At 47.2% G+C, this 23950-nt stretch overlaps 2 protein-coding genes across 3 annotated transcripts in view; one reads left to right on the forward strand and one right to left on the reverse strand.

Moving 5' to 3' along the window:
- Nucleotides 1–23950, forward strand: part of Tbcd (tubulin folding cofactor D) — a 141281-nt gene that overhangs the window by 39742 nt on the left and 77589 nt on the right. For both annotated transcript variants that reach the window (XM_050130438.1, XM_050130439.1), the window contains exon 13: nt 2641–2735. In XM_050130438.1, the coding sequence (XP_049986395.1) occupies nt 2641–2735 (95 nt within the window). The remainder of the gene's footprint in view (nt 1–2640; nt 2736–23950) is intronic.
- On the reverse strand, nt 9210–18633 carry Znf750 (zinc finger protein 750). The gene is made up of 4 exons (XM_050130440.1): nt 18609–18633; nt 18385–18493; nt 11697–13302; nt 9210–11581 (listed from the first exon to the last, which is right to left on the reverse strand). The coding sequence occupies exons 3-4, from the start codon at nt 13115–13117 to the stop codon at nt 10876–10878; spliced, it is 2127 nt and encodes a 708-aa protein (XP_049986397.1). The 5' UTR covers nt 13118–13302; nt 18385–18493; nt 18609–18633; the 3' UTR covers nt 9210–10875.

Below are 23950 nucleotides of genomic sequence, written 5' to 3' on the forward strand. Positions count from 1 at the left end.
TGTTGGCAACACTGTTCTGGGCCTGCTATTCTGGCAGGAATTATGTTATCAGTGCTTCGGGTGCTCCAGTCTCCTTGTGTCTTTAAAGATGACCCACCAACAGCCCAAATCGGCTTCCTTCTGGAGTGGGCCCTTCTTCATTTTGCCTGAGGCTACTTAGAGGCAGTTTACTAGAGATTGCGTGCCAGAGACGGTTTTAGACTGACGGTATATGTAGTGGAAGCTGCAGGAGGTCGCGTGTCAGAGACGGTTTTAGACTGACCATATATGTAGTGGAATACTAGCAGAAAACATTCTTACTGGGATGGCTGTGGAGTGTGGAGAGGAGAGATTGTGTAGCTTCTTTTCTCACGATTCTCTAGATTTGTTTTAGACCTTGTCCCTGGAGCGCCTTCTGGAAGTCACGAGGTGGCGTGCTGGAGATGCCATGAACTTAGTACCAGTATGTACTGGCTTTTGAGGACAGCTAAGGCCTTTTTTGCAAGTTTAGGAAGGGTTGGATTCCATCATTTCCCAGCTTTTGCAGAGTTCTAAGCACTGTTTTTGCCCATCCCTCTTAGGGTGTTTCTGCACATTCCCTCCGGTCACCTAGAACTTTTTATGCAGGTGCACCTCTCCCCACCCTCCTGGAACTTCTTCTACACTCTCTTGCCTCCAGTCTCTCTGATATTCTTAGCCCATTCTCTTTGAGTTCTGCAGGGTTCTGGTGTGTAAAGCTTCTCCAGACTCTGTTCCTTTCTCCTGGCTTACAGTCTTGTCTAATGTTGGAGCCTAGTTCATTTAACCTTCTCATAGGGTCTGTTTTTCTTTTTCTTTTTAATAGATGGCAGATACAAAAGTATATCCTGAAAAAAAACAAAACAAAACAAAAGTATATCCTGTTTCCATGTCTATGTTCTGGAGACAGAAAGGGTGTTACTGCTCTTGAATTCTCAGCCCACATTGCATGCTGATGAAGGGTCAAGATGTTGGGTCTGTACAGAGGCCTGGGTCTCCCAGTGTCTTCTTCTAACCCACTTATGGCATCCCAACATTTTGTGCTTTCTCTGTCTGGATCCCTAGGTGTGGGAGCTTAGGCTCGGATTTGGGATAATAGCGTGCCCTTAGCACTTGGCCAAAGTCAGGCTGGATTTTCTCAGACACGGGTATGTAGTGGTGATAGCAGCATCTCAGGCCTGCCTGCCTGACTTGTAGTTTAGAAATGAAGTTAGTTTACTGTATTTGAGTCATTATTGCATTATACTGTGTTAGGTTCACTCTGATGGTAACCCTCATAAAAGCACGAGGAAGCGTCTCTCTCCATTTGAAATCCCGAGGAACATAAAGATTTGGAAATGGAACCAGGTGTGGTGGCATGCTCTTATAATCCCAGCACTTGCGAGGTAGAGGTAGGAGGGTCAAGAATTCAAGGCCAACTTCAGCTATATAGTGAGTTTGAGGCCAGCTTGGGTCCACGAGACCCTGTCTAAACAAATAAAAAACCCAAGATTTGCAATGATGGCATAGCCGCTGAGCAGCACCTGCTAAGACACCTGGCACATTAGGAAATGGTAATTGTGGGTGAGTCATTGGTGGTGGTGGTGAGTAGGAGGACAGCTGTGTCTGACAGCGCACGAAGGCCCATGCTGTGTCCATCTTGTAGACATCAGTGATGTCTTTTCATCTCCTCGTAGTTCATGTGCAAAGCAGCTGGTGTACAGTTTAGTGATGACTTTCCTACACATTTCTCTGCTGTCAAATGAATTCAGCCAGAATAGGTAAAATCCTGTCATTTGTTTTGCTTTTTTTGTGATGTGCATCTTCATGTTTATGTTGGCAACAAAATACAGAAACTTCAGAGCAGCCCTGACCAGTCTGAGACAGTCACTCACGTTGTAGTTACGACGGGCCACACCCTGAAGAGACCTTTTGAGTACCCAGACACATTGATTTTAAATATAAAATGTCGCTTGTGAGACTCTATTTCATTTGGGTGTAAAATTGGGTTCTCGTATGCCCAGCTACTTGGGAGGCTGAGGCAGGAGGATTGCCATTAGTCTGGGAACATAGCCAGACTTGATACCTCCGTGCCTTTGAAAAAGTCTTAAATGCTCTTTCTTTCCTTTGTTTTGAGATGGGATCTCTTGTGTCTCAGCAGTCTAGCCTTGAACTTGTGTAGTTGAGATGGCCTACACTTCTGACCTTCCTGCCTCCACTTCCCAGGATTAGAGCATGTGACACAGTGCCCATCTCATTTTATCTCTTTTTAAATCTTGAATATGATCACTGAGGTAACAGTGGGTGCCATGTTGGAATCTCTGTTGACTCTCTACTGTCTGATCAGAGTGGGCTGAGGTCAGAGCATTGTGGCCATGGTGGCAGGACGTCATGTAGGGCAAGATGGCCTGGTTTGACGCTGAAGATGGTGGAATGTCTCTGGATTGGTCTTGAGCTGACCCAAGTCCTTTCATTATCATTGGGTGATGTGAAGGGTAGTGTTGATGTGGCGGCTGTCTTCGTATTAGGTTTGAGTGCCTTATTTGTTTAACCAAGAAGTCATGGTTTTAATAAGGCTCATGGGCCCAGAATACGGATTAACTTGTGTTTCTTGCAAAAGTGTGGGCTTTCAATATGGAGTTGACTGTTGAACTGTGGTCTTAGTTTTCAGGAGACCGATAAGGCATGGCATGGTGGATGTCTGGCCTTGGCGGAACTGGGGAGACGAGGCCTGTTGCTGCCATCGAGACTCTCAGAGGGTAAGTAACTGAAGTGCATGGATCTGCATCCTTAGGGCTGCTGAATCTTGGTGGGGTTCCTCAGTGTGGCTGTCTGTGGACACCAGTGCTTCTGGAGAGGGCATGCATGGTATATGCATGGTATATGCATGTTCCTCAGGCTTCTTTCTCACGCCAGCCTTTGTAATTTACTAATTACCTTGTTAGCCTGTTGTAGCTTCATGCTGCATATGCTCTGTTGTGCCGGATTTAGAGGGTCATGGACCCTGGTCATATTTGGTTTTCTTGTCTCTAGAACTGCTTCTCTCTCGGGGGTACTGTCACCCATTGAGGAGAGTACCTGAAGACGTAGCTCTTGGTGCCCCCGCAGTGTATTGTGTGACCTGCAGTGACAGTGTTCTGATCGATGACACAGTTTGTGGCAGCAGTGGAACTGACCTCAGGGCGGGGCACAGTGCCGTGCCAAGGCTGTTTGTTGGGTCCTGGTGAGGTGGAGTCAGAATAAGACCATGCGCCACTGTCTGGAAGTACCTCGTGAGTGGAAGGGAAAGGAGTACAAAGGATGGAGACGGTCCTTTCTGAAAGTGTGCCCCAGAGATTGTGAGGGTGTGGCTTTTGTGTAGAGCAGTGGTTCTCAACCTTCTTAAAGTGCTGTAGCCCTTTATACAGTTCTTCACGTTGTGGCGATCCCCAACCGTAAAATTATTTCGTTACTTCTTTGTAGCTGTAATCTTGTTACTGTTATGAGTTGTAACGTAAATACCTGATATGCAGAATATCTGATATGCCATCCTTATGATAGGGTCATTTGACCCCCAAAGGGGTTATAACCCACAGGTTGAGAATGGGTGGTCTAGAGTTAAAACCCAGGAATCGTGTGGGTTGCATGTCACTGATGCCAAGCTGCAGTATCAGCACTGGAACACAAGGGAGGCTCTCTGGAGCTGTGTTCTGTTTACCCCTTCTGCTTTTAAAAACGCAATATGTTGCATCCTGCATCGTCTACCCGTGTACAGTTGATGGTGGTCTCTGACATCATGTAATTTAACCTCAGAACATTCTCATTGCCTTAGGCTGGAATCCTGCACCACAGAGCAGCTGCTCCCACCTTACTACCTAGCCCTAGGCAACCTCTGGTCCTCTCTTCTGTTCTGCCCTTTTCAGGAATTTCATGTCAACAAACCTCGATGTTTGTTCTTTTGTGTCTGGACGTCACGTGATTTTCTGATGGTCACTATGTGGTGGTGCTTCGTCCTGCTGTCGGGGATTCCACCGCATGAGGGACTGCTTTTTGCTTAGTCTTATCAGTTTAAGTAACCATTTAGGTGACTTTTTGAGTAATGCCGCAGTGAGCATTTGAGTGTTTGTGCAGACGTGTGTTATTATTTGTCGTGGATGTAGACCTGGGAGCGGAAATGCTGGTTCGTCTAAGAAACAAATCAGACTCTTGACTGTATTGTGCATTGCTCTACACTCCCACCAGCTCCACTTTCTTCACATACCCATCATTTTTATTTTTGTCTTCCCTCTTTTTAAGACATAATTACTATTGTAGTTGTTGTAGGACGTCAGTCATCTCATCATGGCTTGGTTGTTCATCCCTGATGGCCAAGGAAGAAGTCTGAACCGGCTCCAAGGTGTTGCTAGATGGTTACTGTTTGCATAGCTAGGATTGTCTCTTTGCCAGGAGTTGTGGTGTGGCAGAGTCACACTGTTCTGTCAGAAAGGACCGGATTCAGACTTGGGGAGGCAGGGGGCAGTTTCCTTAGCCCATGTGGAGATCAGCAGGTCTGTGCAGATGGATCATTGTGGAAACCTATTGCTGTGCCGTGGAACCTGAACGGTGCTGTTTCTCTTCGGGTCTCTTCAGTGGGGCCAGCTTGTATGTGCTGCGCCATGTTTCAGCACACTAGACTGTGTCAATTCCACCACCTGGAGTAAGGATAACAGCATTACTGGTGTCACGGTGTCAAGCTGTTATTAACAACGTGATGTGGAATAAATTAGCCCATTATCTCTCTGTGGGGAGCTGTCCTCCAGCCCTGCAGTACCTCCATGTGAACTGAACCTCCCTGAAGCTTCTTCTTGTGCCAGGGGCACCCCGTACTGTCTCCTGATGGAGGAAGTGTCATGTCAGGTAGGGGGACAGGGGCTCTAGAACCTGTGTGAAGATGGTTACCCTAACATGGAACGTCTGAAGGATTTTTTTTTTTTTTTGAATTTTCGAGACAGGGTTTCTCCGTAGTGAAGGATGCTTTTTATGTTCTTGTTTTAGATCTCACACCATTCCTCCGAGAGTGGTCTTGTTTGTTTAAAGTCACGGCTGAATACTTGCTTCTCATAGCCATTGTGTAGTATGTAGCCTTCTGAGCTGACGGAAGGAAAAGCACCACAGTCCCAACATTTGGAAATTAGAGGCAAGAGGATCAGGAATTCATGTTCTTGGTACAGTGAGTTTGAGGTTAGCTGGGCTAATATGAGAGCCCCTGTCTCTTAGGAAAGAAAAAGGATAAACACGGTCTGGAAAGACAAGGTGTCCATGAACACGCTGGTAAACGAAACTTCTGATTTTGTCTCAGAAGACATGGGAAGCTTTCTGGGTACACGCTGAAGTCAGGGAGGAAGTGACTTTGGGGAGGTCAGATTGATTTTACCACAGCCTCAGAGAGCAGACCTGAGCAAAGTCTCAGGAAGGAGCAACTTGGTGGTCTCTTTAAAGAGTTCTGCCAAGTTACCTTCATGCACACACACGTGAGCACTTACACACATGTATTCCCCCACACTTGAGCCCTAGTTTGTTTGTTTGATCTTTGCTGTGGTGGATAAGGACCTTGGCCATTATCAGAGGACTGCTTAGCCTTTATTCCAGGTGGCCCAGATGCTTGGTTGGTCCTGGTTTTGATTCTCTTGGTTTTGGGGGGAGTCGCTCCTTGAACCATGGGGCATCATCATTAGCCTTGTTTACGGTTTTGGCTGGATTTTCTCTGTGGCTGTATTTGATTGGTGTTAGTATTCTAATAGAGTGTATACCTGTGTTCCTAATTTTGTTGATGATTCATGCCCACCCCCAGTTTTAGGTTTTGAAATTAAACATCCTTATCTCTTTGGTTACTTGGTTAAAACCTTCTGTTTCTTTGCTGTTTTTATTCAGTGGAGAATTTTGTGCCAATAAGTCATGTGTTATGAGTTTCTTGGGTGTGTCCTATCTTTCGTCCAAACTTCAGTGTGTTCAGCCTTGACTTCCTGAGATAGTTCACTGCCTCTTTCTTCCTTTTCACCCTGGGACTTGAATTTTGGAAATGTAAAGTTGTACTCTGCTTTATCCCTCAGGTCTCTTAGGTTTTTGTTCTTTTCCTTTATTATTATTATTACTCCTCATACCGGGTGATTTCAGTTTCCTTATGTTCACTGATTCTGCCTTTTACCTGTCGCAGATCTGACTAAGCCCCATGTTAGTTTCTGTCCTCATCACTGGGACCAGATTCTACCTGACGAAAGTGGTTAAAAGAAGGAAGGGTTTATTTTAGCTCATGTATTTTAAGAGTCCAGTCTGTCTTGACTGGGAAGGCATGCCGGCAGGAGTGTGAGGCTGCTGGTTACGTTGCATTCTCAGTCAGGGAGCAGAGAGAGATGAAAGATGCTTAGCTCACTTTTTCCCTCTTATGTAGTCTGGGACCCCTGCTCATGGAATGGTGTGTCCCACACTTAAAATAGGTTCCTATCTTAGTTAACTCAATCTAGAAACTCCCTCATGACACACCCAGAGTCTTCTAAATAATTATAGATCCTGTCAAGTTGGCAATCAGTATCAATCATCACATCCCTCTAGAGAACCTTCATTTCAATTGTTGACTTTTCAATTTCAGAACCTCTGTCAAGTTGCTATAATTTGTCTCTTTGTTGACATTTTGAGCTGGTTCAGATATGGTCTGTGGTTCCCTTTGAGCATTTTAAAGCCTGTGTTTGGTAAACTCACTGCTTGGGCTGCTTTCCTGTTCCCTTTGTCTGCCTTGCAATTTTTTGTTTTTGTTGAAAATAAAATATTTTGAATATTCTAATAGGCACCTGCACTTAAAAAGCCTCCTCCCCACAGGCACTTGCTCTCTGGATGCATTGAAGCCTGTGGTGTCCACTGACCCTGTGACTGTCTTGTGTTTGTTTACTGTGGTTTGTTCCGTGTCTCATCATTAGGTGAGGTGTGAGGGGATCTGTGGTGCTGAAATAGTAGTTTCCTTCCGTAAGCCTCCCTCTGGTCGTCATAAGTGCTTGATTAGTATCCAGACTTCTGCAAAAGTTGATCCTATCAGTTTTGTTCAGTTTAACACTTCAGCACGTTGTAACGCAATCTCGCTGGGGGCCTCCACTTGTACTACGCATGTCTCTAGCGTACCACCTGCACCATGGGACCGTTTGCGAGCTGGGAAAGGGGCTGGAGATGGACACACACACAGACAGAGAGGCAGAGACACAGGTCATCCTTGAATTCCCCAAGAATGCCCCCTTTATTGAGTTCGGGGACAGCTTATATAGGGCTCTGGCCAGGCCCCAGCTCTCAGGAAGGATCTTTCAGCTACAGACTCACCAGAAAGCACTCCCCTGCCAATCAGGGTCTCACACTTAGAGCAGCTGCTCAGAGCAGAGGAAAACAAGGAAATTCAGGGTCTGCTGGTCTGCAGTCCCCAACAGCGTATAACTGCTGTTCTGCTGTGTTGCATGACATCAACCAAAAAGGAACATTTGGGTAGTGTTGTGGCATCTGTCTGGATCTTCTTAAGTAGCAAATGCCATATAGGATTAAGCATGGAAGAGTTTGCTTGTGTGTGAGAGAGAGGCAAGAGGGGGGAGTTAGACAGGAAGACTGGACATCTTCATTGGCCCTGATAATACATATGTAAGATGCCTGGTATTGTAGGTCCCAGGCAAACAGGTCCCTAGTCAGGGACAGGTTGACCAGGTCCCAGAGTTGCACTGTTATTTAGTTTTTAGCGTTTATGCCATTGGGAGCTGCCAGACACCCAAGTTTGTAAGAAAGTGACTACAATGTGGCATCTATGACTTTGCTGCTGGACAGATTGTCCTCCCGTGCTTTCTTTTCGTATCTGTTTTTTCCTGCCCTGTCGAAAGTGTTGTGGGAAGAGGACAAATCACAGTGGACCGTTGTCAGGATTGTTGAGAAAGGGTTTTGTTTTTTGTTTTAAAATATAAATTGAGATACAGTTTACTCATTTAAAATGTAATTAAATGGATTTTGGTGTATTTCATTTCTTTTAGACATATAGTTAAAAATATATAAAACAAAAATTATTGTAGCCATTTCCCAGCATTCTGCTCAGTGACATTAATTATGTTCTTGCTGTTGGGCAACTGTTTCATACATCTAGTTCTACAACATCTGTTATTCTGAGTAGATATCCTGTCTCCCATCCCACATAACTCCAGTCGACCTCCTGTTCCTATGGTTTTGCCCATTCTTGGGTCTTCATGGAAGTACGAAGTGTGTAGAATATTTTGCATTTGTGGCTGGGCCATCTCATAGAGTATAATGATCCCAAGATGGGGTGGAGGTCCTTCTGTGTGTGCATTGCTTTTATTGGTTAATTAGTAAAGAAACTGGCTTGACGACCTATAGCAAGGTAGAGCTAGGCGGGGGTGGGGTGGGGGGAAGGGGGTGCACAACTAAACTGATTGCTGGGAGAAGGAAGGCAGAGTCAGGGAGAAGCCATGCAGCCCCTGTTGGAGACAGACGCCAGATGGAACTTTACCCGGTAAACCACAACCACGTGGCAATTCACAGATTAATGGAAATGGGTTAAATTAAGATATTAGTTAGCCAGAAATACGCTTAAATACGCTTAATCTTAAGCCAATCATTTGTGAGTGTAGAGAGGTACTAATCTGGAAACAAGATCCTAGTATTTTATTATATGACTGCAGGGATTCCTTTTGTTTTATAGGCAGATGGAATATCTACTCTAGTTGCCATGGGTATACTGTTGAAGGTGACCTTTGGAGCAACTGTCCCTGGAGGGTGGTGTTTCTCCATGGTGGGCCTCTCAGCTGAGGCCAGGGGTACCTGTGCAGACCCAACTTTCCGAAGGCTTAGTACCTCCTGTTTGGTAGAGTAGTTTCTCATGCTTCACCCAGGCATGGGAGGCAGCTGGTCAGGTTCTTCTTGTTTGCCATTTAAGGTGGTGTAGACAGTGGGTGAGCTATCTATGGTACTAACCCAGAGTTCTGGGCCTGAATGGAGGGCTGAGTTCTTACGTGGGTTAATTCCAGGCTTTGGACCGTGAGCACGGAGCAGACAGTGCTTGGTGGGTCATTCCTCTTTCCCACAGGCCTTTACTTGATGGGGAGCAGGAGGGGTCATATTTTTGTTCTTTGTCAAACAAACAAACAAACAAACAGAGCCAGGCTGGAAAATATAAGATTGTATTTGTTGGTTTTATATCCTAAGAGAGCACATTTAGGTTAGTGGTATGTAGTGGTTTGATGGACCCAAAGGCCTCGTCTAGCTCCTTGGAAGGGAAGGGCTCCTCCGGCCTCACCAGGTGGTAGCAGAAAGCTTTCCTGCTTCCATGAGTGGGAAACCTGCTGTACCTTTAGAGATGGCTTGCAGCACTGGCCTCCTGTATCTCCTAACGGTTGTGAAAAACTGCATCCTGCTTATGCTGGTATTTGAAATTTTTTTAAAGATTTATTTATTTTTTAATGTACATTGGCGTTTTGTATGCATGAGTGTCTTGTGTGAGGATGCCAGATCCACTGGAACTGGAGCTACAGGCAGCTGTGAGCTGCCATGTGGGTGCTGGGAACTGAGCCCAGGTCTTAACCACTGAGCCATCATTCCAGCCCCGATATTTGAAATCTTATATGACATTAACCAGTTGCAAAGTGTTTCTCTATGCCTAACATCATCATACCTAACAGGTAGGGCACTGGCCAGCTTTCACCGGGCATCCTCTATGGGGACTGGCTAAGAGCTGGGAATTGATGCCAGAGGAAAAGGATTTTTCAACAAGAAACCATGAATTCTGCTCAGTGCCTATAGCTTGGTTCTTGCATGCAGGATAAAAGACCATCTCTGTCTAGACTAGAAGAGCTTTTGGGGACCGAGAAAGGTGGAACCCTTCCCACGTAGCACTTGGGGCCAGGGCTCCTGAGACTTATCTTCTTTGCACTCTGAGACTCAGGACTCCTAGATGGTCCTTGTAAAGCCCCAGGGATGAAGATTTGTCCATGCCTGGATTCTGGTGATTGATTCACCGACCCCAGAAGTACTTTCTTAGTTTTATTGTTGCCCCAGCTGTCAACTCTTTCTTGCTGAATGCTATAGCGGAACTCTAAAGAATACCACAGACCTGATGTTGGTCTTTGCTCCATGTGTCCTCAAAGTTCACACAAGAGTTTATTGGAAAATTAACATGTACATCATTTTAGGGAGTTGAACGCGAGTGAGAAAGTTGCTGTGACATCATAAACAAGAATAAATTGATCCTACCTTAACCAGAAATGCATTTCCCTGATGGAAATAAATTACTTGTAAAATCAACCTCTGGACGCTTGTGATCAGTTCAGTAAAAAGTAACCACAACACTTTTTACAGGTAACACCCGATGCTCAAGCTGAAGCTGTTTCTGGCATCAAAACACATAACTATATTCAATAGGAAAACAGTAAAAGTTTACTAGTCCTGAGAAACAGTACATATAAAACGTCGTTCCTCACACTGCTCCGCTGACTCACACTGCCGAGCTGGATTTTAGTTCTGTATAGTTCCTTGATGTGTCTCAAACAGGAAAGCCCAGTTAAATCTGTCAGTCTTGGAGAGCATAAGCCACTCAGATTTTTTTTTTAACCAGAAGTAGAAACACCTTTTAATATTTATTCTTAATGTTTACAAAAACCTGGACAAGATTACAGCCATTTGTCTTTTTTTTTTTTTTTTTTTTTGAGAAGAAAAGAGAAACTGTTTATAAAAACTGACTGATAAAAAGTGAAGGTAAACTCGGGGTACACTGGGTGTCCCAGCACTTGGGCTGATGCCAGCTTGAACAACATGACAAGACTGTACCTCCTCCAAGAAGCAAAAAAGCGAAGATGCTGCTTCGAACATGTGTGAAAGGCATCTTCTTGGCCATAGCGCTAAGCACGTGAGGCCTCAGGACACCCGGGTTCTCTTGCGTAGCGTGAGCACTCTCGGTATGGTGTCGTTCAGCCTTGGCTTTTTAGTTCCTTGCTGGGATTTTCCTGCATCCCTTTGACTTGTCCTCTTTTGTCCTTTGGGTCTGAGGTCACACTGAGCCCCCTGGTTCTCCGTAGAACCGAGAGTGGGCACATCTTGACCGGTGGATTCCTGGGCTGTGCCTTCCTCATCACCCACTCGGACTTTCCCCGGGCTGTAGGCCGCCAGCTGACAGAGAGCGACAGCCGCGGTTTGCTTTTGCTCATCGCAGCTGTCTACTGTGTGCGCATCTGGGGCCGTCCTGCCGTGGGCCTTGTCTTCCTGCGTCTCCACGGGGCTTATCCTATCCTCGGAACCTTTGGTCTCAGTCTTTAGAGCAGCAGCAGGTTCAGCACCTTGCGGTGGGCTGGGGAACACAGGCCTAGGAGCCCAGGCATTACAGGGATCCTTTACAGAGAGATTGAGTGGCAGGTCCTGCAGCCCCGAGAAGCCCAGGGCGTCTGCCTGAGCATTGTCTACGTACATGGGTCCATAAGTGGCTGCAGGGTTGGTCTCCAACTTCTTTGAGAGGTTGAGGGGGCTTATCCTGGAGTGGTCCTCTGGGCTAGAAGGTGGGGCCTCTGTGATGAGAGAGTTACTGGTCCCTGTCTGGGCTGGAGAGTCACCGTTCATGACCTGAAGGCTAGAAGAAATCAAGAGAAATTTTAGGAAGATCATCATGTAAAGCATTTTAGTCACGTGTGAACTTGGTGTTAAACAAAACTACATTGAAGCTTTTGAGAAAGAAATTTTCTTACCTTTTTGGAGACTCTGTTCTGTTTGCGGGAGGTTGAGACGGAGGACTTTCTGATCCCCTCTGGACAGGTTTGAAGGCAGTGGGGCTCTGTTCAGGCTGCTGGAGTCTCTCCGGGGTTCCCGAGGAGGCTGCTTTGTTTGAGAGGTCACACAGGCCTTCGAATGTTTGGCTTGTTTGGGTGAAATTGGTGGGGCTTGGCCTCCCTGGGGAGCCCGTGGCAGCGCTCCCTGCTCGGGGACTCATTTTTGCCTCTTCTGCATCCCTTTGCCCATCTTTAGAAGGATCTTTGGCCTCAGGGAGAGGGCTTTCCTTCTCAAACTCTGTGTGTTTTTTGTGGGAGTTTGAAAGATTTAACTCGGAGGGACTTGAGGCTGGATAAGCCAGGGCTGCTTCTTCAAGCAGTCGAGAGCTCTGATCTCGTGTGATGCCAGGGACAGGTGGGAGCCGGAGACCATAGGGGGGGAATGCCGACTCTGGTCTGTAAAATCCGTAAGGAATTGGCAGATTTGAGTGGTATTGCTGGAAAAATCTGTAGTGGTCGTATGTCGACGGAGTTGTGTTCAGATGCTTGGGGATCGGTCCAGGATGAGACAGGAAGTGTCTTTGGTCTTGGGACCCATAGACAGACAGCAGAGTGGCGTCACACTCAGGCGTGTTCCCAGTCAGGAGGTAGGGGGAGTAGATGGCAGCCAGCCCATGCTCCGTATAGAAGGGATGGGGGTACTCGGGGATTGCAGGGTGCATATAGGGGGAGATAGCACCAAACCCCTTTGTAGATGGGATTTTATGTGGAAAGTCAGGTGGCAGGAATGGGGAGCCAGCTTTCCAGGGGTAACCAGGAGTATGGAATGCAGACTTGGCATGGAAAGAGGTGGCTTTGGTGGTAGAGTTGGTTAATGCCAGCATTTCAGGAGCCTCTGTGTCTTCCGGCCCCCTGAGTCTGTGCTCCCCAACTGGAACAAATGCTGAAGACCTACCCCCACTGTCTAGCTGGGTGCTGAGGATGGCTTCTGGTGTCACTTCTTTCTGTAGGATTGGTTTCTGGGGACCCTTGTGGGTCCCCCGGGCCTGCATCTCTAGGTTCTCTTTGGCATCTTCCTTTGTAGAGCCCTGTTGAGACTTTGGATCGAAGCTGGAGAGTCCATTTGGGAGAGACTTGGAAGCAGCTGGCTTTGAGGTGGGTTCTGGCTGGTGGGTCTGCTTAGGGTCCAGCGAACTAGATTTGGGACACTTGGGGATGCGATCTTGCTCTGACACCAATGTGATAGAGTTTTTGCAGAGCCCGTACTTCATGTGATTGAAAAGATGCGACTTCTCATTGCACGTGAAAGGACACTGGAAGCATTTGTACTTGAAGGGCTTTCCCGGGGGCCGAGGAATATAGTGTGGTTTCTTTGGTTTCCGTTCCTTTAGGAGACTCATTGTCCTCTGTATCTGGACTCTCGTCTGTTCAGTCTGTGATCACTGCCGATGACTCTTTGACCAGGATACGATGGCTTTGAAGGAGGTAGTACTGGTCTGTGTTCTTGCTCTGAGCACTTTATCTGCGGTCAGCCCCATGTGCCGGGGGTCTAACAAGGGAAAGTCCTTCCATCAGGCACCTAGAACTGTGAAGGCAGACAGAGACGGGTGTCAGGCACAGTTAGCAGGTCATTGTCGGCACTGCCACACTTTAGACAGACGAGGAGCCTAGAGCTTTTGGAGAGTGGGTGACACCCTACCTACCTGCTCTGCGTTTTCTCAAGCTTGACCTGCAAGAGCTGCCTGGGGACTAAGGGAGCAGCGTGCTTAAGGTGATTCTTTGAGTTTTGGGGGCCTTTATTCTGCAATCTGGACCTTTCCTTGGTCAGTTTCTCTGGGGTTTCTGATAGGATTCTGTACCAGAGCCTCTTTTCCAAGTGCTGTGTGAGAGCAAACATCTAGGGGGATAAACTGCTGTGGCATTGTTCAGTTCAGTGCTACAAGGCAGCTTGGCCCTGTTTAGCTGTGTTACTGCTGTGCTTTGTATTATTACTAGTGAATATTTAAAAATGAAGACTATTTAAGAACATAGGACTTCGCCCTACTGCTTCTAAAATCACAGATGAAAAGCCCACTTTATTGGCAGGTAGTACTTGCTGATGTTGGGGTGGTGATTACCACCCAGCTTCATACTTGCTGGGTGATTGCTGTAGCACTGAGCTGCATCCTCAGCCCTAGTAAGCAGTAGCATTTATGTTGGCTCAAACAATGTGAACGCTTTATTTCAGTAAACTCGGTTTGCAGTGCCGCTGGCATGATTCGCAAGTCCCCGTGACTCTCTGCCCTGGCACTCACCAGCGTTTGGGAGTAAACTCATAGATTTGCCCCTCCTTTCCTTGGATATGCCGTCTCAAAAGACCGGGGCAGTGGTGTTCAGGCAGAGGGAGGAAACTATTTTGCCTCAGGTACATCCAGCTCCTAACCCAAAGCTGAGCACGTAGCGAAACTGCCTGCCTGGACATCTGGGTGACTCTAGATGGAGCTTGGGCATGAGATGAAGAATTCAGGTCAGGTACCTTGATCTGTGTATGTGAAAAGGGAAAGATCTCCTGCTAAGTATTTTAAATACTTAAAAGTAACACTCAGTAGAAATATTTAAGAAAAGTGTTCTCAGCTTTAAAACTAAGTTTGTGAGAAAAGTGCAAAGCTATGCCCTCTAGACCTAGCCAGAAACTTGTCTGCCAGCCAGACCCTTAGAAACAGAAGCAGCCACTAAAGTCTTACTCTCTCTTATCTGTCTCCCTTGTCCTCAGTGTGTGTGTGTATGGTGGGCAGTGGGGTGGAGTGGCCGGCCACAAGAGCAAGTTCCTTATGTCTACTTGTATACTTTATATTCTGAGGATGTATCTGGTTTTATTTATTTTTTTCTTCTAATTTATTTGTCTCTCTGTGTAAATATATACTCCATGTATAATATATAAAAATAAATTACACACGTATATATATCAAACACAAAGAACTATGCCCAGCATTGTGGTGCACACCCGCAATTCCATGTAGGAGACGCTAAGGCATAGGGTCTCAGGTTCAAGACCTGCCTGTACAGCTTAGCCAAAAAAAATTTTCCCTCAAAACAGCAGGAGCAAGCCCACCAAGAGCTAAAGTGCCCTTCACCAGCTACCCTAGTACCGTAGTTTAGGGCTGTTGTGTTAAGTGGTTGTTCTGGAGAATGGTGGCTCATCTGATACTGAAAGCAATCCACTGTGAGCGTCTGCGTATCCGGAGGGTGAAGCACAGATTTTAGATAAGAACGTCAAGGTGCCCATGGCTGGAAGGAAGCTAGGGTCCTAGGCTTCTGGGCATGGGAGAGACTCAGACTGTCAACGGGGGTGCCGCCTGGACCACACTTTTGCTGCAGAAGCTATGAGGCACACTGTCAGAGCTGAGCATGTTAACAGGAAAAGCCCTGTGACTTTCTCTTTTTCTCTCTTATTAAAAGGAAAATGGAAAGAAATTCTCTGTGGGCCCCGCGTGAACCTGGAGTACATTCTCCCTGCCTCCGTCAGGGAACCTGAGAAGCCTCGTCTGACTAGCTGATGAGGGCATCTCGATAAGTCAGTGAGGCCTGTGCTGGCATGTTCATTACACTCTTGATTCTGAAGGCGTGAGAACCTCTGCAAGGCAGGTTCCCATGGCTGTATAGGATATGTCATGGCACAGATCTGAGAGAGGTGATTTCATCACTGACTGAGAGCACCACCATCAAAATGATGACAGCTGCAAACATTTATCGAGGGTGAGCTTCTTCCCAGTGGCTGAGTATGGACACGGGGACGGCACTGTGTGTCCTGGATAAGCTAGAAAGGAAGTAATGATGGGCCTTCAGAAGCAACCGTAGGGAATGTCATTGGTGGTTTGGGGCAGAAGTAAGCGCACCACTGTGGCTAAATAAACACACTGTCCTTGTAAGGTTTTCCTATGTCTCTCAGGAGGCAAGTGTTTTACAAAGCGCCATATGTTGTCCTAAAGAGTAACTTAGGAAATAATTGCTATTATATATGTATAAAATTACATATGTAATATATTAAATTATTAAAGTATAACATAAAGTAAAATGCTATGTGAAGTTTTGGTTTGAGCCTTTTGCCTTTTTTACTTTTTAGCCTGTGAATCCTTGGGCTGGGTGGGATAAGCCCCAGCGGCTCTTGGGCAACTGTTCTTGGGTGAGACGATTTACTGAGGTTTATTAAAACTGGAAGGGAATGAGTATAAAGACGGAGTCTCAGCTGTAGTAGTTTCAGTAACTGTGGATAAACTGACCCCTCGGGATTTCACAATTGCTAATTAAGGCAGAAGCTCGCTGCTTGGAGGCAGGTGTAAGGCGGGTGTAACTCATCTATAAAACTCCCGTGTTAGAGAAGTAAGTGGGATAAAATTGATGCTTTTGTAAGCTTTCGGATGATGATGTCAGCCTGTGAGTTCTCTGTCCTACCCAAATGAGGTTTATGAGTATAAAGAAACTAACCCACAGCCATGACTGCAGCCAGGCACATATGTCTGTGGGCATGGAGGCTTATTCGAAGTCCTGTTTGGTCAGTTTATACCTGCCGGACTTTGTACTGTCTGGCAGCTTCTAGTGTTAAATATTCCCCAAAGTGCACATTGTTGCCAAAACAGTAAAGCCTAGACCTTTGGCTGTTTACAGTAAGTTTGGATTTGTATTCAGGGGAAAGCTCTTCCTAAAGGCAATAAGAAGGGTATGTGGCTGTCTCTTTTTCGGGGCGTGCCTGTTACTACTTTGGGAATACAGCTCTGGAAGGCTATATGTGGAGCTGTGACTGTCTGAGAACTGTAGTGTTAGCATGTTAGGTGCTGGCACAGCCTCAGAGGAGTTTTACCTGGCACCCAACCCTCCTCCCCTTCACTTCCTATACGATGGTCAGGGGGTTCTGAGGGTGTGTTCCCATAGACATCCAGCCTGGGTCAAGGGCTGTTGGTAGAGAGTTCCTAGGTATCCTCTGTCTTCTTGGGGAAGCCCTTTTCTCAAGCATGCCTCCCCAGACTACCTTGGCTCGAGACTTCCTTCTCTGAATCCTCTTGGGATGCAGTAGAGACTATACAACATGACAGTGACCTAAAATCATGGACAGTGTCCAGCTTGAGACCCGTAAGCTCTGTCCTAATTTTCTGCTGACATAAATCAGCCGTGTTTGTTGAGACTCGACCGGCTCTTATATTCAGTTGCTTGACTTGGCCTTGGAAAGGACCCTGGGCTGAGAACACCTTCCTTCTGCCCACACTGTGCCATCCGGGATACCTGCCCACACAGCAAGCACTGGGTGGTTTCGGTTGGCCACAGAGTTCTGTTTGTCTTTAAAGCACTCTAGCAGGTCCCTAAGTGTGTGGACCTGAAACATAGCTGCCAGCGTCAAGGCAGCAGTGAGCGGCTTGCAGGTTTTAAAAGTTTGTAAGGGGCTTGCACTTAGAAAACCGATGAGAGAAAGAGTAATTTAAAGGAACCCCGGTAGGACACAATGGAGGTAATTACAGCTCTGCTCTATAGGACAGCGATTGACAGGCTGGGCAGCTATGTTTGTCCTGTGACTTGACCTGCAAAGCAAGGCCGTGCTGTAATAGTCCGCCTGGTGGTGTCCAGCTGTCTGGCACAGAGCCCCGCAGGTGGAACGTCGTGAAGGGCATGCTATAATTACAGCACTGTGATGTGGCGTTGTTGCACCACTCAAGGGCACGCCACTGTCGTCTGCCCACTGGGGTGTCGCAAGAACGAGATCTGTGAGTTTTACTTCAGCTGAGTTTTTGCTGTGACTGGCCGCCACTCCCTCCCAAACTTTCTGTTCTTTAAGATGAAGGTGAACTTAGGACGGCCATATCCTTAGAGGAAAGCAGTTTTCTAGACTATGTGTGGAAGAAAAGATCCAGAAAACAGATGGGTTCTGTTGTGTTGGCACACAGTACACACACAGCTCCCAGGCCAGCACTGCACCAGTGGTCACCTTGCCTCTTGTTTCCTTAACACACATTCTGAAATACCAGAGAGCCTTTTCTAGTGCTCAGAAAGCACCGGGATGACAAATGTAGGTGGCTCTGCCTAAACGAAATCTGATTTGGTCGGAATTGGCCGATTATTTGATCAGTAATTATTTTCATACAGATTTATGGGAACTTTCGTATAGGAAAAATGCCCTCCCGCCCCGTATGTGTAACCTTAGCAACCAAACAAAAGCTTAAACTTTGTTGGCTTCTTGGTTTTGAAAGGTTTTGTCGAAGCAGCACTTATTTTAAACTTGAAGTCTTAAGTATTAAACTAGAAGTGAAACCCAGCAGTTGTACAGTTATTTTTCTATATGATATACGATTTTTGCTCCTTTTGTGTTGAAATTTATTGTAGTTTCTTTGAAAAGTAGGAAACAGTTAAGTGCTAGTATAAATACATGTTTTGGTTTATTTTTAAAATAAATTTTATAGCAGAAAGGAGGGCTTGATTTTTAAATAAGCTTGCTCGTATTTTTGGAATAAAGTATCAGCCCCATTAGGAGTTTTGTTATTGTGGTCTGCATCTCCAAGATGCACCTGCCAGGTTCTGAGTAATCCCTAAGGAACAGAGCAGGAAAGAACAGACAGCAGCAATCATTCTACCTAGACAGACACCCCAAGACACATTGTAGAGTAGTTTTGAAAGAAAACTTGAAGAAATTGTAAGCACTTACCGGAGGTGGGCAGTGCTGGGATGCGGAGCCCTTCTGTGCAAGGTGCTGAGGACTGAGGAGCAGGATCTGTTCTCACGCTGGCTCGCTGGCTCGGTGAAACTGGAGCCGGCTGTTCCAGTGGGAGGGATTTAAGTGTAGGAGTTGAGCCCTCAGGGCGTAGAGATGCACCTGATATTCCTCCGCCTGCAGCTACAGTTCATGTGTTTGCACCCACTGAGCCTCACCGAGCAGGGACCCAGAGAGTCCTGTGCCACTCCAGATGCCCCGTAGGACTCTAGGTTCACCGTGGGGGGTCCTGTCAGGGCTGCCCAGTTGCAGAGAAGTCAGGGTTCTAGGATGCAGAGCACGGTGCTGATGTTCTTCTCTTCTGAGTATTTGATGTACGTTAAAGATTCAGTGTAGGACTTCCCTTCAGTACTCCAGCATATGCACAGAGCCGCAGAGAGACGCACATTCATCCTGAAATACACATCGCCAAAGACAGCGCCAGTAGTGTTTCTGCTGTGGGGGCCAGAGAAGCCTCTGACCACCCTTGTGACTTTTCACCCTTCTCCCCGAGGATTTTTGCCGTGGTCACCCCGAGACCCAGGGTGGCAGAGAGGATGGTAGCCTTGCTGCCTTGTCACGGGAACCTGCCGGAACATGCCCCGGGCCAGCACTGGTGGTGGAGCTGACATGTGCTGCCTGTCGTTCGGGCGGCAGCAGCGAACACGCTCACACCCCCCTTCAAGCTTGATTTTGGAGCCATTCTATTCCCCCACTCCGTTTACTTACTTGCTCCGAGGCTTGTGTGGGCTGCAGTGAAGGCTAGAATGTGATGGCAGTTTGGGGCCAGGGAAAGGACAGTCTGGTGGTTTTCAGGCTCTTGGTCATACCTGAAGCTGCTGGCATGGGCCAGAGCACCAGAGCACAAAGGACAGGCTCCCTAGGCTGGAGTACTGGTACTCTACCCCCACCTGCTTGAGACTTAAGATTTTACTGACTTCACCTTTATGCTTAATTCTTTGTGTGTGTGTTGTTGTTGTTGTTGTTGTTTTCAGATTTATTTTATGCATATGAGTGTTTTGTCTGTGTGTGTATATATGTGTACCATATGCTTGCCCGGTGCCCACAGAGACCAAAAGAGGATATTAGAGCCCTCAGAACTGGAACTATAGGCAGTTGTGAGTCGCCATCTAGGTGCCAGGAATCGAGCCCAGGTCCTCTGGAGGGACAGCCAGTGTTCCCAATCACTGAGCCACCTTTCCAGCCCCCTATGTTTAATTCTTTAAAACTTTCTTCAGTTACTTTTGTCTCATTTATATGAGGAGTCAGAAACATGTGCAGTCTTGGTCTAAGAGCAGCAGCTCCCCAGGATCCCGCACACCTCTCGCTGGGTAGCAGACGACGTTATCTCTGGGTTAAGACTTTCACTAGATTGTTATACCCTTGGTCTTAATCAGTACGGGGCTCCTGTACTGATTTTGTACTGTATTGAGCAGTGGTTCTGCTCTTGGGTGTTTGCTGAGGTCCCCAGTATGGTGACGTTCCCAGCTGCTCTGCCCCTTTATCGGACCCCATGGAAGATGATGGCATTTGGATATCTCAGGACAAAGGCCAGGCTGAGAATTGTCCTGGTGCCATTTCTGATGCACTTTGTGGAGCAGCTGGGCTCAAGGGAAGGTTGATAGGACATTGCTGGGTGTTTTACCCCTGCCTCTTTGCTTTCACCTGGTATTTGAATTTACCCCTTGATTCTAATTTGTAGTCCCGATTTCAGATGTGTTTTAGTCTGTGCCACCTCCCACATCCTACTGGGGGCTCCACCTCCTTCCTGTGTGGGTTGTGCTCCTTTAATCCACGCCACCATCTCAGTTAGGTCCGTCCTGTCTCTGCTGCTGCACGGCTCCTACTTCCCTGCCCTCTTTTCTCTAACTACCCGTGCGTCTTATTTCCTGCATTTCGTAGTCAGTGTGGACAGTGCTACACTCAGCCCCTAAACACGTGAGCAGATGTACTGATTGAACGCCATCTTACAGTGCTTCCTTCGGGGAGAGTCCTCACGTACCAAGTGTGGCAGTTGGGGTAGGGACTGTTTTGAGGCCCAGCCTTGTCGCCATTTTCCTTCATGGCTCCGCAGCTGTGGATTGATGGCGTCCAGATGTTCTGGATTTTGATTAAGGGCAATCTCTGACTTTATGAGAGCATATGTAGCTGCCTCCTCTTTTTTTTTTAAATTGTTTTTTATTGAACTCCACGTCCGCTCCCTTCCTCCCCTCTCCACTCTTCCCCTCTCCTGTGACCCCATGCCCCCACTCAGATCTTGTCTTTTTCACCCTCCTGTGTAGACCCGTGTATGTCTCTCATAGGGTCTTCTTTGTTGTCTAGTTTCTCTTGGGTTGTGGCCTATAGGCTGGTTTTTATTTGCTTTTTGTCTAAAAGTCACTTATGAGTGAATATATAGTGGGTCTGGGTTACCTCACTCAATATGGTTTATTTTATAGATCCATCCATTTGCCTGCAAATTTTAAGATGTCATCATTTTTTTTAACCGCTGTGTAGTACTCCATTGTTTAAATGTACCACATTTTTTTATTCACTCTTTGGTTGAGGGGCATCTAGGTTGTTTCCAGGTTCTTGCTATTACAAATCATGCCACTGTTTTGGTAAGGGTAGTCTGGCCTTACGAGACCATGTGTAGCTGCCTCCTCTTTGTCCTTATATTCTGAGTTCTGACATGAAGCATCTTCCACAGTCGGTGTCTGTGGTTTCTGAGAGTTGTGAGTGACCTGGCTTTGATACCTTGTTTTAACTTCTCTGAATATTTCTGTGATAATCTCTGAGAGGATGGGAGGGCTCCAGGACTTTATGCAGGGATTCATCTCCTCTCCTGTTTGAAAGAAATCCCAGAGTTGTTGGTGGCCCCGACCTTGGGCCATTTATGGACTGTGGTGTGTAGGGCGTGGCTGGGCTTCCTCTTTGGTCCCTCATCAAATGTGCTCGTAGCCTCCTAATGCTCCTTCCTGTTACTGTGTTTCCTATCCTCTTTGACCTCATAGCTTACGCCTTAGAACGTGAAGGAGGGTCTGGAGAGATACTTAGCAGTGAAAAGCACTGGTTGCTCTGTCGGTGGCTCTAGCTTCTGTTCCCAGCACCTACACAGCGGCTCAGCCATCTATAGCTACAGTTCAGGGTATCTGATGCCCTCTCCTGGCCTCTGAGGGCACCAGACATACACGTGGTGCATAGTCATACATGCAGGCAGAACACTTATAAAAACACATAAAAAGAAGGAGGTCTTTTCTGTTGTCTTTAGTGGGGTTCAGATCCTTATGTTTTGTCCCAGTCTTTTCCACGACCTAGATGTCTTAATGAAGTTTCTGAGCAGTAAGTAAGGCCGCAGGGGAGAGAGATGGGAGCGGCAGCTGGTGTTACTTGGCATCTTCCATGTGGGTCCTTGGGCCGCATGGCACTTGCATCACTCCCTGTAGTCACAGGATCTGCCACGCACCTGCTTTACGAGAGTTAAATGAGCACAGAGGGGTTAAGTAACCTGACCCAGGAACCTAGTCCGGTAGGTGACAATTTCATCATGTGGATGGGAGGTAAGCCGGGGTACAGAGTGGGTGTCTGGGGCAGCCGCCACCTCTGGATAGCAGCATCCCTGCCGAATGTGGACGGGTGCTGCCGGGTCAGCTTTATCAGAGCTTACTTTCCCTGGTCTGTGCTGGAACCATCCGAGGGATGCTGTCCTGCACTGCAGGGTGTGGAAGGCAAGCAGTGTGGTCAGATGTAACGTAACATAGGCACTCCTCCACAGCACAGATTGGCTCTCCGTTTCCTTCCTGTCCTTAAACATCTGTTTTCCTGTGCTTGGGCTAAGCTGAGTCTCCTTGGATGCAGGGCAGGGCTGTGTGGTCTGTAAGAGGGTCAGCACAGACTTTGCCAAGTCTGGGGAGTCGCTTCACACAGCAGCTTCTCTCAGAAAACATCTGGGGAGAAGGAAGGGGAATCATTTATATTTCTGCCCTCCTTACAAGAAATCACAAGATGACTTTTCCTGTAATCTTTTTTTGCTCTTTTTGTGAGTAGCATCTGAAAAGTAAAAAGGATATGAAGATTGCTGTAGTGATTGTTACAAGTCTGGTTTCAGTTTCCTGGTATCCTGCAGTGCCCCAGGGGCAGTTCTAGGCAGCAGGCAGCTCGCTCTGGGGCTTGCTACGCAGGTCTCCCCTGAACTGGAGCTCTCTCTGGTGACGTGATTGGGATGGGAGGACAGGGTCCTTGAGTGGCAGGGGAAGGACAGCAGCAGCTCCATCCTGCCCGGTTCCAAACTCCTGGGAGTGTACAGGGTTCTGGGGTTTGCAGCAGTCCTTCGGCCTGTCCCAGGTCTTAGTAAGTCTGTCTTTGGCCTTGCCTCGATGGCTTCTTTCCTATTGAGGAGGGTGTCTCTTAGGGTTTCTTGGTTGAAATTCCTTTTCAGGTAGGATTGTAGTAGTGAGAGACTGTCCTCTTGAGAGTCCTGGCCATGAGCTAGTCCTGAGCTGATGGATGGCTCCTTCCCAGCATCCCTTCCTCTCCTTCTTATTCCATCTGTTAAGGTAAGTCCTGGCTGAACTGTGAAGAACTCTGCTCACAGTGGTCTGGACACTTTCCTAGACTTGGGTTTGGCCATCGGCACTGTTCTTGTTTTGCTCAAAGCCACCGGGCAGATCTGGAGCTGTAGCCAGGGGGCGAGTGCTGCTGCTCAGTAGACTGAAGTGTCCAGAGCTTCTGCAGGCTCAGCGGGCATCCGGCCAAGACGGGGTGTGTGTGTGTGTGTGTGTGTGCCCCACCTCCCTCCTTGCTCTGATTCCTAGAACTTCTCCAGGACGGTGGGCCAGATCTTGGCCAGTGGGGCCTGTGCCCCATTTCTCAGCCTTACGGGGCCTCATCTGCCACGAGGCGGGAGGTGGACGTATGAATGGAGCCCTCAGTGCTTCCTGGCAGGCTTTAGGACTCAGGTGTGCCCAAGCTTTTGACTCTGGAACATGACATTCTTCTTTATGGAGTTTCTGCTCAAGAACCAGCAATTGAATTAACAAAACAAAACAACAATAAAACCCCTCAGTGTTTTAAGTAGTTTTATACTTTTGTGTAGGCCTGAGGCTGCATTTACCACTCTCCCTGGCCATATGCGCCCCTTGGGCTGTGGGTTGAACTTGCCTGGTAGGTGGTATACTTGCTTTCTTATTTTAAACAAAACTAAGAATATCAGTGGATTGTATCCACCAATACAGAGTGAGCTGGGCAGCTTTAAAGAGATAGGGCCAAAGTGTGTTAGAAAGTTTCGTTGTTGGTGGTTGACTTTCCTGAGAGGGGAGACCTGAAGGCTCAGATGGTGATACCATCACGTAGGTTTTAGTTCTTTATTAAGGTGAAGCCACTCTGACATTCCATAAACTTGGAGACAATTTATTTTGGGGAATAAGGAGGACAAAAGGTACCTCTTACACCTTTCCCACCAGGTTGGTGAAGGTGAGTGGTGTCTCCCTGAGACGTGCCCTGTGGTGGGAGGCCTGACTGACTCCACCAGAATGTGGCCTGT

Source organism: Alexandromys fortis, unplaced genomic scaffold, assembly GCF_014885135.2.
Source record: "Alexandromys fortis isolate MF-2015 unplaced genomic scaffold, M_Fortis_MF-2015_v1.1 scaffold_349, whole genome shotgun sequence".
NCBI classification, from domain to species: Eukaryota; Metazoa; Chordata; class Mammalia; order Rodentia; family Cricetidae; genus Alexandromys; species Alexandromys fortis.

Coding starts and splice junctions, on each gene's coding strand:
- Znf750 (XM_050130440.1), bottom strand. CDS start 13,117: ATGAGTCTCCTAAAGGAACGGAAACCAAAGAAACCACACTATATTCCT. Junction 11,582..11,696: donor AGAACAGAGTCTCCAAAAAG/GTAAGAAAATTT, acceptor GATTTCTTCTAG/CCTTCAGGTCATGAACGGTG.